This window comes from Canis aureus, chromosome 37 (assembly GCF_053574225.1).
Source record: "Canis aureus isolate CA01 chromosome 37, VMU_Caureus_v.1.0, whole genome shotgun sequence".
Lineage (NCBI taxonomy): Eukaryota > Metazoa > Chordata > Mammalia > Carnivora > Canidae > Canis > Canis aureus.
Window position 1 is genome coordinate 17202185 of NC_135647.1, and position 14273 is coordinate 17216457.

Genomic DNA, 14273 nt, shown 5'->3' on the forward strand with positions numbered 1-14273 from the left:
TAACATATTAACCAATTAGTGATTGTTAAGTGCTCTGCTGATAGAAAGCAGCAGGAGAAGAAAGGCAAAAAATAAAAATGGGAACACAATTTTGTTATTAGATGGGTTTTACTCAGCTCTGAGCTTTTCTTCCACTCACTGAATTTAATGACCATATAGTGCAAAGAGCAGGTCTTGAGAGACCCAGCCTCACCTTTATTGGGCTCAATGAGAAGACAACAGGTGAAGCTGACTGTCCCCTGCAAATCCACAGATGCTTGGAATAAGCAGGATGGGGGAAACCACATTTGGTTCATGAATCAGTGAGTTGCAGGGGAACATCATACAAATAACTGAGACTTCAATTTTAACTCTTCTATTTTAGTACATTTCAGGAAAAACTACTGAATTTCAGAATCCCCCCATTCACCTATTACAGTGACCAATCGTCAGTATAGTGTGTGAGAGAGAAATGTGCACACTAATGTGGAAGAGAAATCAATAGGAAAATATAGGAAATTGAGGCCCCTGAAATGTATTCATTAAACATATAAATTGATGATAGCTTTCATTTTCTGGGGTGGGAGGGATTTCTACCATCCAAGTTTTTCTTTTGTTGAAAATCATTACATATGGGAAGGAAAAAAACATTTGTTTATTTTTTTTATTGTGTAGATTCACTTAAAGAAGATATTAAAACTAATTTGCTCATGCAAATGAGAGAAAGTCATGTTTTCATTCCCTAAATTTGGACCATTTTACATTTTTTTGCACAACACCTGTATAGAAAGATGCAGTGAGTCCTTTGGACACATCTGCTTATGTGCAATATTGAAAATACACATTAAAGTGAAATAGTAATAGCAACAGTTATGGCTTTGCATAAAATATTGTTAAAAAATGTCAGTATGCCAAGCCCTTTATTTCTAGTTTTCAAATTCAAATTTAACAGTCTCCACTTCGTTTAATTTTTTAAAAAAATGGAGTCCTAATACTATTTTGCCTTTTTTTCCCCACTAAGAATGGTTGGCTATTTTAGTAAACTATAAAGAGTCATCATTCTGTTGTATCTAAAACTTAGACCCCATTATAAGAAACATTAAAAAGGAATCAGAATATAAAAGCAAAGAGGAATTCAACAGTCAGACTAATATTAGAATATAATGTCACTTACAAGACATTTTCCTGTCCTATTACCATAAAAAGTCTTACATAGGCATATTTGCTAATCTTTTAAATATATGTATATATATATGAATCATATTATTTGAAAGATTATGTGACAAAATTATTATTCCCATATGTATGTCTCAAAATAAGTGATTTTATTTGTCCATAATAATTAGGTCAGTATAATTTGCTATGAGACAGTTTGCTTTTCACAAAACTAAGCTAGACAATTCCCACCTCAGGCTAAATTTATCATTTATATATATTGTATATAATATATATAATTGGCATATATAATATATCTATTATCGGTAACCTATAAGAGAGAAAAATAGAAATTTTCTCACGATTAGGACACTATAATTTTTAGATAAATACAGCGGATTTCAGACACATTCTCAGGAAATGTAGCTGTTCAATAATAAGGTCAAGACATTAACTTTTAGTGACTAAATTAATGTTAGTGTAACTGGACTTGTTTTCCATAGAAAATCATGAAGAACTGTTTGATTCTATTTATTGTGTACTGAGATGTGACATTTAGAAACATTTTAGAGATTCTAAGGTCTTTTCTGAATAACCACTATTACCTTAACTTATAAAATATTATTTCTCCCTGCATTTTATTTATATTAGTAATTTGAGACAGTCATTCATTAATAATTTCTGTTTTTTATAGATCTCATACTTTTTATTTGTGTATAAAGAAAAAGAGTTATAAGATGCATACTTTGATAATACTTACATGTAAAATTATTTTCAGCATCTTAGATTTCCTTTGAATCTTCAATTAGAATTTATGAAAGTTAAAGAAAAGAATTATTGTATTATTATATTCATACATCTATTAGAAATAATACATATATCTGACATACTGGAGAAAAATATTTTCCAGGATTCAAAGTCATAGGAAATGTTTTAAAACATATATTAAGTATAAAGAAGCCATGTTAAAAATAAGCCTTGACAACTAAACTTATTGGTTAAATGTCTAACATAAACATTAGAGAGGGAAATAATTACATTTTTATTGCACAGTTGATAAAGATTGATTTTATCTTTCATAAAAATATGTTCACTTTTACTTCCAAATATTTTTGTCCACTATTCAATTGGATTTTAGCAACCATATCTTGAAAGGTGAAATGTGAAGTGTGAAAAATGTGATAAATCTTTATTTATTAATCTGAAGTTACTATATATTGGGAAAAATTTTGAGCTTTTGCACTGAAAATACATTTTAAATCCATGCAAACAAAATCAGAGCTTGAGAGAAGCATTTTCAGAATATGCCATACTACTAATCAGTGATTTTTATCTTGACTCCAATTGATAAGGCTAATACTAATTTCCCAAAAAAGTCCAAGATAATTCACTCATGAAAAAAAAAAAAAAACCTCGATAAAAAGTCAACATAATTATTTTTCCTTATATCTATATTTAGAAAAGTCATGGAAATATTTTGATGCATTTTGTAGTTGTATCCATATTTACCTAAGAACTATCTGGAGATGTACTGATTTTTTATTTCTAAGAATGCATGGATATAGAAGTATAATGGTTTCTTCTGTTTAGCGTATGGGGGAGATTTTTTTGTAATTCCATGAAACAATTGTTTGATGGTAATATTCGAAAACGATGTAAAAAAAACAGTTCATAGTGTCAATTACATTTACATATTTGTATCCAATAAATTATTTTTAATCCCACATTTTCTAAACACTGATATAAAATCATATAAGCTTATTTTATGTGCAAAATCGCATATAGTATGCTGAATGACACTTGAAATAGTAACAGTAGCTTATTTTCTGAAGCAATTTTGACACTAATGCTAAATTACAACTTGGAAACATCTAGCATTTTTACTTTTATGAGAAAAGGCTTTTTACATATTTAACATAATTCCAGGGAAAATAAACTGGAATTATGTATAAAGGTATGTACACTGTAACCAAAGGGCATTTATATTCCCCTGTAGAATACTTACAATGATTTTATTGCCATTTTGTGTCATTTTCTAAAGGATATAAAATACAGCCAGTAAACAAACTAGACTTTAGATTTAAGGTGACACCTGCTCCTTCAGAAGCAATATTCAGATATTTAATCCTAAGAACATTGCATATTTTACAACCAAGTAAAGTACACTTTTGCAAAACTGAAAGGACCATGTGCTTTGGCTTATAATTTTCACAGCTGTGATGATCAACGGGGTCACCACTACCAGCGCCCCATCACCACTAAATCTCAGAGAATAAATCCCATTGTCAGCCTTTATTTAACTGCTGGAGGAAATTCACATCAACACTCTACTTCTTCAAAATGCAAAACGCCCTTTCTGTAAAACAATGTTGATTCAATCTATTACTTACACAGAGTGTTGTATTATTTCTGGTTCTATTTTTGAAGCCTACAGTTGTAATAGAATTTTAATAGACTCTTTATCCCTAGTCCAGATTGCTATACTTCAGGTGTAGCAATCTGAATTCCATTGAGAAAAAAATTCTATTTCATTACAGAACTATAATGGGTTTAACTAAGCCTCCAAATCCTGCTGTGTTGCTGCGGTCAGTGAATTAGTGCTATGCATACATGAATCCTGTGGTAAGGGGCAAATTAAATCAAAATCCACCTGGAATGTTGTGTCCAGTTTATTATTCTTCATCTTCTTACTATATATATAATGGGCTCTCAGGTGTGTTTTTTGGCAGCTAGGTATGACCCATTCTACCAGGTAAATGGTCAATAAACTTGACTTCATTTTCCCAGTTAGACACCTGAAGAGCTATCTACCCTTATTAGCAGACAATTCACTATCTCTTTCTTAAGGCCTGTTTTATCCCTATGATTTCTAAGAAATTCGGGGACCTTTTGATACCACAGAGGGCCAGGCATGTTTCAAACACAAGACAGAAGGAACTCACATGTGCTATTGTCTGCACAGCCATGGGCATCACCAGCTCCATGGAGCCTGAAAGATCCTTGTCTGCCTCTGCAGAAATCCTCTGCCAGTTATGCTGCTTGGCAATGGCACTCAAATATCCCATGCTTGAACTCTACTCACTCACCTCATACATTTCTAAAAATAGGTGGGGTCCTGATTGGCAAGTCAAGTCCCTAATGGCTTCAACCTCAGCCACATGATTTGCTGGAACTTGTTTTCATACCAAAAAGTTGATTGTGAGAGTTTTTGCTCATGTCGTTTTGTTGTTTTTTATGAAGCTGTTGAATATGGAATTCCTTACTCCGCCATTTTCATTGATGTTTTGAATTACCTTTTTTTTTTAAGACTTTATTTATTCATTTATGAGAGACACACAAAGAGAGAGGCAGAGACATAGGCAGAGGGAGAAGCAGGCTCCATGCAGGGAGCCTGATGTAGGACTTGATCCAGGAACTCCGGGATCATGCCCTGAACTGAAGACAAAGGCCCAACCAGGCGTCCCTCTGTATTATCTTTTAAAGCTAGATTCTGATAGTGGAATCACTAGGCCAAAGAATATGACAATTTAAAAAGATAGACATTTATGTGTATATTTGCTATATATTTATGCATGTGTTATATATGTGTGGACAAGTGAATATATATGGATATATGTATCCCAATTGCCCTCCAAGATGAACAAATATGTAGCCACATCTGTAGTGATCGAAAAGTTTGCCCAACAATAGCACTTGAGTATTACAGTTCAGGATCACTTTCTGCCTCCGAAAAATGCTACACGACTAAGTAGTTTTTTTGTTTATTTTCAAAGTGTGGCAAATTCCCATATAAATTTGCATGAGATTATACTTGTTTGTAATCTATTTTCTAGCAACATTTCTTCCCAGTAATCGATGAAACTCATAAAGTAAGTGGGATTATATTATCAGTTTATTGTTCTCGCACAAACATTTGAGATAAATGACTACATAGATTGATAGAAATTAAAAATATTCTAAGATCATTTTTTAATAAGGATTTTATTTATTTATCAGAGAGAGAGAGAGAGAGCGAACGAGCATGGGGAAGGGTAAAAGAAGTGTAGGGGACAAGCAGACTCCCTGCTCAGCAGGCAGTCCAATGCAGGGCTTGATCCCAAGACCCTGAGATCATGACCTAAACCCAAGGCAGATGCTTAACTGACTAAGCCACTCAGGTGCCTCTAAGATTATTTTTTATAGTCACATTGCAGTAATTGGAAAGAGACGTGTCCTATATACAACGGTTAACTCAGAAGTGACAACAAACACATTTCTGTAGCAATAGATTTAAGGTTAGTTATTTTCTTATTTCCCTTTTCCCAACCCTCTCAGGCCAAAGCATATTTGTTAATTTGAGATTATACATATATATAATAAATGACCTGGATATATATCTCCAAATCATTTTAAAGAGGTAAATTTGGATACTTCATGGTGACAGCCTTGATGAGTACAAAGAGGATTCTTAAAATTATAGGACCACATGAGAAGGACCAGTGTGAGCCAGAAGGCTACCTGCTACTGATCAATGGCTCTGCTGGTGAGCAGCAGGAGAGAGAGATTATTCTGGGTAATTGGTCCAAATAATAACTGGAGGAGTTCCTCAAATCTCCAGCCAACAAAATATCTCCTACACGCATGTCCCTTCTTACCCACACACTCTGAACTCTTTGAGGAATTCTTATGAATGGAGACACGCTACTGAATAAGAAGTCCCAATAATTCATTTCTTAGAAGACAAAGTGATGATTGAGGTTGTTTCTCTGAATCTAATTCTCAGCCACAAAGAAAATATTGTAAATGATGAGAAACTTAAGAGAACTTGACCTTGTGGTTCTGTTATTCCTAATGCTGGTAGAGGCTGAGTGACTTCCAAATTGACATTAGGAATGTGCATTCCAAAAGTTTTGAGGACAACTGGCATGATCCACCATTTGAAGATCTAAAAGGGAAGATATCTCAAGAGACATGGACTGGATGAAGCTCTCAAATGGTGATTCTTACTGCATTTTTAGATAGTCTTGCAAAGAAAGAAAGTGTGGCATCTAAATAGGTGCTGTTGTGGCATGAACATTACCCAGGAAATTCAGGTTTTTAAAGATCATATGCAGAAAAAGTGGAAAGAAAGAGGTATAATAAGGAATAAATATAACAGATGGTTAAGAAGAGTGACAAAGAAGCAAATAATGGAAAAGAATCACAAAATTTTAGATCTCAATGGGGGAAGTGGACTCGAAGAAGGTCTGCAAGAGAGAGTCCACAAGACAGGAAAAATCAAGGTGTCCAAAGATACTTATTTTTCTTAACTCATGTAGTTGTATATGTCAAACATCTATTTCTGCCGAATCACAAAAGGTATTTGTTGACGCACATAATTGGGAATTACAGTAGATAGTCTAATGGAATGGCTGAATTCGGGAGTTCAAAGGATGTTATCAAATCTCTCTCTTTTCTCTCCCATATTTTCATCTATTTTGGCTGCATTCTTGATACTGTCTTTTGCATATGGTAACATATAGCTCAAGGCTTTTATCCCATCTGTACCCATTTATTTGTCCATTTCTGGAAAAAGGCTTTCTGATTGGCTTGCTATATGATTTATAGCCCCATTAGGAGATGGAAGAGTAATTCTAGAAAGAAAAAATGGCTTCTGGAACCAGAAGAGGAGTTTGTCAAATAAGCAGATGTCCTCTTTGCTATCCAGAGAAATGCATTCATTTAGGCAATGTAGATGTAGCTGTGGCTCCCTGCCTTTCTAACCAAGATAGCCTTCAGTTAAAGAGGTCATAAGTTCTAGGGAAAACAGTCATTCAGCAGAATGCCTGGAAATGCTAGATACCTTCAAGATGTGGGAGAGACATATGAAGTCAGTGAAATTGAGGATTATTATAAACAACCCAGGAATAAACCCAAACTGTGTGTGACAAGTGAAACAGGATGTTGGCATGGTTGCTAGTTGTGCTCAGTGATAATTAGTCTTGTATATACAGAAAGTTTCTCTAGGGACAATGAGTTCCTACTAAAAGGAATGCTGTCCTGTGTTTTCCCCCATTTGAAAACAGTTTTGTGTTTGATCCATTTCATCACACAAAAGTTATTAAAGGCAGAAGAAGAAGACGAAGACGAAGAAGAAAGAAGAAGAAGAAGAAGAAGAAGAAGAAGAAGAAGAAGAAGAAGAAGAAGAAGAAAAAGAAGAAGAAAAAGAAGAAGAAGAAGGAGAAGAAAGATCCAGTCTTGTATTTGATTTTCACATTTTTGGTTTCCATAGAATTAGGATAATTCACTTTCCAAATGTGTTTGAATTGCTAATGTGTTCTGTACTAGTAAATGTTATACAGATTTAATTTTTTTGGTGTGTTATATGATGAGTACGAATAGCAAGTCAGAAGTGAAACCAAACTATGATACCTAAATTGTAAACTTCTGTTAAACTGTGGAGTTCAGTTACCATATGGCATTTCAGGGGATTTCCAAGCTGTAATCTTGAGGCAGAGGTAAGGAAAAATCACAGCATTTGTTCATTCCACCTAAATATTTCTTTGAAACATGGGAGATTAATATGTGCCATTTTACCACCACTTTTCAGGTGTTTGGTGATATCAGTGGCCTAAGGTTTATCCCCACTGAAATGGTCATGGCGATTCAGGAGCAGATGAGTGAACTCGACAGTATACCAGAAGACTCTTTTGATATTAAATCAAGAGAAATGAAAAGAATCCATTAAAATAAAAAGGTAATTTTTTTCCTACTGATTAAATATATAACTGGGCTGTATGTGAGTGTATCAACTAAGTAGGAGCCACCAAGTTCTACTTTGTTCTTGTTTTCTTAAAGCCCCATGGTGGCCTGCAAATCACACGAGAGTAGTGCAACTTTCTCTTCCATCTACTGCCTTATAATATGTACTTTACCAGAACTCAATAACCAGTACTGAAAACAACAGTTAGAAGTCATAATAATCCTAAATACATTTTATGGAAGCACAGAATCCTGCCAATCTTTGTTAGTTTAGAACGACACTGGGCTACTGCAGAATCTGAAGAGTGGTAGGATACCATTTTTGACTTTCTTTTATAAGTGATACTTTCATTCTTAGGGAATAAGGAAAATGGATAGAACATGATATAACCAACTCTAGTAAATCCCTTTCCCTTTTTATTTAGCTGAAAAATTTAATGTTTTATTGTTTTATTTTTTTATTTTATTTTTTTAAATTTAATGTTTTAAAAGAAGGAACTTTAAGAAAAAAATGAAAAAAAAATTAAATCATAAAAAATAAAGTCCCTCAAATTAGTTGGCTTGCAGAACATATATTTTGTGTTTTAAGATAACAACCAACCCTAAAATGGCTGGCTCAGATATGGGGTCTCTGCGTATACCTCAACTCTTTCTAAAGGGATCAAATTAACATACTTCTCTTTCAGTTCTTATAGTGTCTTTTTTTTTTTTTTTTTTAACTCCTTGCTTTTTTCTCTTTCAATCTGAAGGTTTGGAGTAGGATTTATGATCACAAATGGACAATGAACTATCAGAAGGTAGATGGATCCTAAAAAATCCTGCATTGTGAAAACTCCTTTGCCTCACTACCAAACAATAAATACAGTGGGTAGCTAGGCCCTCCTATTTTCCTCTGCACTTTTCAGGAAGGGTGAGCAGATATTCTCTCAAACAAAAATCAGTGTCCTAGAAGGGTCAAAATTGATTCTTCTAACTAGGAAATATGAACACATCTGATCCTGGTGATTTTCCATCCCAGGGTTTAATCATTGTTTGACTATGATGGTATCTTCAGTCTCTCATAAAACAACTGCATTAAGGATTACACTAGGTGTTCCCTCTATTGGTCAAAATTAGCATATGCATATGCTGTCTATATTTTTCATTCTCTACGGCTATTATTGAAGGCAGATCAACATACAGTAATATCTCTGTCAACAGATCTCAACTCTATAAAAATGAATAAATAACCAGACACCTTTTAATAACTTAAATTAACACACAGGCCCACTTCAGGCAGTTCAACTCTTCTTTCAAGATGAAACTTGAGTGTCACTATCACTGATGTTTTCCTTCCTCACCTCCATCCCTGCAAGTGTAATTCATTATGGTTTTGATGACCAGGCACTGACCTCCACTTTCACTGAATGGTTTTGTATTCTAATTTCCTATTTCTGCCTTCCCCATTTCAGCATGGTGTACCCGTGGACAGAGAATTTCTTGAATGTATCTTCCTACTGACAGAACTTAGAAGAGTGCTGGGTATAATTCAGGGGCTCAGTAAATACCTCCTGTTGAAAAGACAATGTAAAAAAGAGTAGGGGTGGGATGGTAATTAAGGCCAGGTATTCATGGTGTTCTCCTTTATAAAGAAGGTCAGAAAAAAAAGGGATAAGACAAGTTCTATGAAAGAGTTGTCAGTACAAAATATACTGAGGAGGAATACAAATAAGATTTCTACCTTTTAAGCTATATTTCATTAGATCCTTAATTCAAGTCGATAACTCGAATAATGTTCAATAAATGATATGGTTTTTTTTACTGAGTTGTCATTCTCTTAACTGAATGAATAAAAATGTCTACTGATTATTTAAATCTGCTACTTTTATTTATACTCCCTTAACTGAAATTTAAGTTTTATGAGGGCAGGAATCACTGCTTCCTTTATTCACTTTTACCCTCCCCAGTCCTTAACACCATACTTTGAACTACCTGGTGCTCAGTCAGTTTTTGTTGCATGAAAGAATGAAGGGATAAGTCAGGTCTCACTTAACTTTATGTTTAAAGTACTGTATGACAATAAATTGAATAAACAATACAGAGAACAACACAACCACCACAAAACACTTTTCTTTGTTGTGTTTCCTGTAAGAATAAGTGGCCCCAATGGAAAGACTATTATAATTAAGAAATTATATTTCTCCCCCACAAAGGATACCCACAGCCACAGTGTATTTCCTAATCCATGGAGTCTCTTACTACATTTTTGTAACACACGAGTTGTTCAGTACTTTAAAATGGAAGTCTGGAGTGTTTTGTTGCTCTTGTTGCTTTATATTTGTTTTCCTTGCCACTGAATTTATCTTACTGAGCATTAAACATTAAGTAATGGATTCAATATATGAGTCATTCTAACACTTTTATAACATGATCTGTGTGTGTGTTGTGTAGAGATAGACTAACATGTTTTTTCAAGAGTCCTCTCTTCTTGTTGAATATTTATGGGCTCAGTACTAGAATTCAGGCCAACACTGAAACAAGAATTTGACACTATTTTACCTTTGTAGTAAATACTGCATTTTCATTGGCATTGAAATAACCTATTTAATTTAGATTTATTTATTTTTTGGGTATACCTGTATGGTTAGGTTCTTAATATAAAAATTTAAAAAAGAAAAAAAGAAGAATTTTTTTCTTATACTCAATACCTCTCATCCTCTGTGCCTCTTTATGAACTGCCAATAAGAATTCCATGGATAAGGAGAGAGACAGAGTGGTCATTGCAAATAGATGTTCTATAAGAATGGAGTTCTCACATGTGGGACCCTGCTATAAAATCACCTTAACAGTGTACACATATTTATATGCAGTGCAAAATGTATGTTAAAATTCAAGATAGATTTCTGGAGCACTGTATATATATATATATATATCTGTGAGTCCAATCATCAGTTTTCATAAGCATATTGAAGATAATTTATAATGCTCATAATTATTTTTCAAGAATCTGTTAGTAAAACAAGTTTTGCTTTATCTATAAACTCATGCATGTTTATTTAATATTTTCATTGGTAATTTTATTTCTAGTATTATAGTTAGCTACAAATTGATATGTGTCATTCATATTGATATTTTTACATATAGAAATAATACACAATATAACATATGGCTATAATTGAAAACTGTAAGTTAAAAAAATCCTTTTGGTAGATTGTTTTTGCTCTTATATACTGTGTACTTATTACCTAAATATATTTTCCATATGAAACTAAATTCTTTTAAGGAATAAAAATATAAATAAGAAGGAATTAAAAATTTAAGTGCCTGCTGTAAATTTGAAAGTGAAATCTAGTAAATGTTCCTTGTATTAAGCTCAGTGACAATAGATAGATTACACTAAGTGTCAGTTGAGCAAGTGGATAAAAAATGAGTGATTTTCATCCTTCAGTTAAATATGGTGCTAAGTGGTATGTGCTAGCATTAAAAGCAAATTACTTATCACTTCAACAATCACAGCATGAGAGCATTCTATTGGAAGTTGTATTTCCAGTCTTTCTCGGTCTTCAGTTTTATTAAATAAATCAACTGATAATGCTTGGATAAGCAGAAGAAAAAAAAAAAAAAGCCTTGATGGCATTATGGCATTTCCATTTTATAAGTGCTTATTCAAGATGTCTCCAAAATGGTCTTTTCTCTATATTTTAGTCAGTAAGAATTTACACACACACAGACACACACACACAATGTCATTTAGCCCAGCCACCTCTGTGATACCACTTCTAGTTGGCCATCTAGCTTAGTCTTAATCACCTCGAGGAATGGGAAAATCACCACTTTAAATGAGAATGCTTACTACTAGGAATACCTTCCAAGACGTTGAAAATTGCTCTTACTGGTCTGAGATCTTTGTGGAAACCTGCTAAATATAGTAGGTCAGAGCCTTGACAAATGGTGAGTCCTAACTAGCTATTAACTGAGATAAAGTAAGCCTTGTTATTTTTTAAAATCCAAAAAAAAATAAAAAATAAAAAATAAAAAATATTTTCTTTAAATAAATAGTGAATTTTCATGTTTTTTTTATTTTTGTGATTGATAAAGAGTGGAAGAGGGAAGAGAGCAGATATACTCAAAGGTGAAGGATAATCCTGTATACTTCCTCCAGGGATCCAGGAAAAGTTCAACTCTCCTGCCCCATCCCCACAAATGAACTTATTACCTATTCCACCAATGCCTCCAATGTTTTAAATAAGGTCAAATATTTGTATTATATAGTGAGACATTGGCCTTGTGGCATAGAGGGTCTGCTTGATCTTAGGCAATGAGGACATTTGCAGCACCGGGATCGATTGGAATTTAAAAGCCCTTCTCTTACTTTCTTAATATGTTGAAACCCTGAAAGGAGCAGAAGTTCATTCCCCAAATGGTATAAATTCTTTAAGGATAACCTTTCCAACATTTATGTCATAATAGGAATTCAGTAATTATACAATAAATGGGTTGATGAATGATACAGCATAGTGGTTAAGAGCTAGGGCTCTGAGTTAGATCTAAGTCGAAATCCTCCTCTATAACTTACTCTCCATGCAACACTGAATGAGTGGCTCAACCTTCTGAGACAAGTCAAAGAGTATCTGCTAATCCAGTGACATAATTCATATACATAGTTTTCAGGTTGCATGATTAGAGACAAAATCTGCATATATGATGCACACTGGCCACTTGAGACCTGGAGAAAGACTACTTCACAATAAGCATCAGATTAGGACTTGATGATGTCCTAAGCCGACCACATAGGATGTGAGAGCTGCTTGGTCAGGAACAGAGCTTGAATGGGCATCAACCAAGACTCCAAGAGATAGCTTATAAACTAATGCACCAAAGATTTTTCTTCTTCTTTTTTTTTTTTTTTTCTGAATCTAACTGTATACTTTCAGTTCAGCCTCTCCTTGAATGGCCTTGGATATTCTATTTCAGTTCAACTAGTTCTATGTTCAATGTGAGTATGTAGGATGGTTTTTTTGTTTATGTTTGTTTGTTTTTTAGTTTTTATTTATTTATTTAAAGTAATCTCTATACCCAAAATGGGGCTCGAACTGACAACCCTGAGAACAAGAGTTGCATCTTTTTCCAGCTGAGCTAGCCAGGCACCCCAACATGATTTTCTTAACAGTTCTCTTCATGAAGGCACCAAAGTTCTAACCAGTCTCTCATTTGGAGCTTTGTCGTGTTCACTTCACAGGACTGTTATGAGAAATAATAAGGATGATGAAAGAAATATATTACCTAAGATGCTGGCTGAGCAAATTAATGAGAGAAAGAAGAAGAGGACAAAGAGAAAGAAACAAAAAGAAGAAGGAGGTCGAGAAAAAAGAGATACTGGAAGGATTGAAAGAAAAAGAATAATGATAAAAATAATAAGAATAAATTTCTAGAAGTAAAATTATTAAGTCAAGGGTACCACATTTAAAACTTTAATATATCCTAATTTGATTTCAGAAATATTGTACCAATTTCCATTTCAATTATAAATGATAGTTGAGATAACCTCTTTCTCCAGACTATTGCTAGTAATAAACAATAATAGTAAAATTATTTTCTTACCTATAAGGGTAAAAAATAGTTTACTAGAAATGCCATTTATTTTACATGATTAATGAAAACGTATAGTTTTACCATTGGAACCCATTTATTCTTGTTGATTTATAGTAGCTCTTTATGTTTTAAGTGGAGTAAAACTTTGCATGTAGGTTATGTCACCAAAATATAGTAAGGTTGTAAGTTATTTAGTTTGCTTTAATATATATTTTGGCATATAGAAGTTCTTTATTTCTAAGTCATTTAATCTCTACATTTATTTCTTTTTTAACATGATGTATTAGTTTATCATTTTCCTTATGTTTCGGATTGACACTTTTATTATATAATAAGCACATATAAGTTATATATTTTTAACCTGGAAAATGTTGTTGTTCCACTGATTTATTGCCTATTCTCATAATAGTATCAGACTCCATTGATTAACATAGTTTAGAGATGAAGCAGGGGCATCCTGTAACTAAACCACACAGCACTATAAAAGACTTACGGGCAACAGGGGAAGAATGAGAATAAAGATAAGAGAGCACAACATAAGAATATTGGATTGGGGTAATGGATATATGAAAGTTTAGTGGAAAAAAAAAAAAAAAGAAAGTTTAGTGGATACTATTTTCTTCTAGTTTTGAATATGTTTGAAGTTTTTCTTAATAATAAATTAGGAAGGTCATAGAACAGAATATACACATACAAGGCATAATGTAGTATGACCTATCCATTAAAGTACATTTTCAAATAATAAATAATAACATGAGGAAATGTTCAAAATATAATGGGGAGCATAAACAGAACTATGATCCAGTTATAGAAAACATATTGCATAGGAAGAATCTGAAAGCACACAA

The 14273-nt window shown here is 33.3% G+C and overlaps 1 protein-coding gene across 1 annotated transcript in view; it reads left to right on the forward strand.

Moving 5' to 3' along the window:
* The window catches only part of LOC144306479 (uncharacterized), a 329755-nt gene extending 321915 nt beyond the window's left edge, over positions 1–7840 (forward strand). The window contains exon 19 of the mRNA XM_077885883.1: positions 7703–7840. Coding sequence (XP_077742009.1) covers positions 7703–7840 — 138 coding nt within the window. The remainder of the gene's footprint in view (positions 1–7702) is intronic.
* Positions 7841–14273: the final 6433 nt, after the last annotated feature.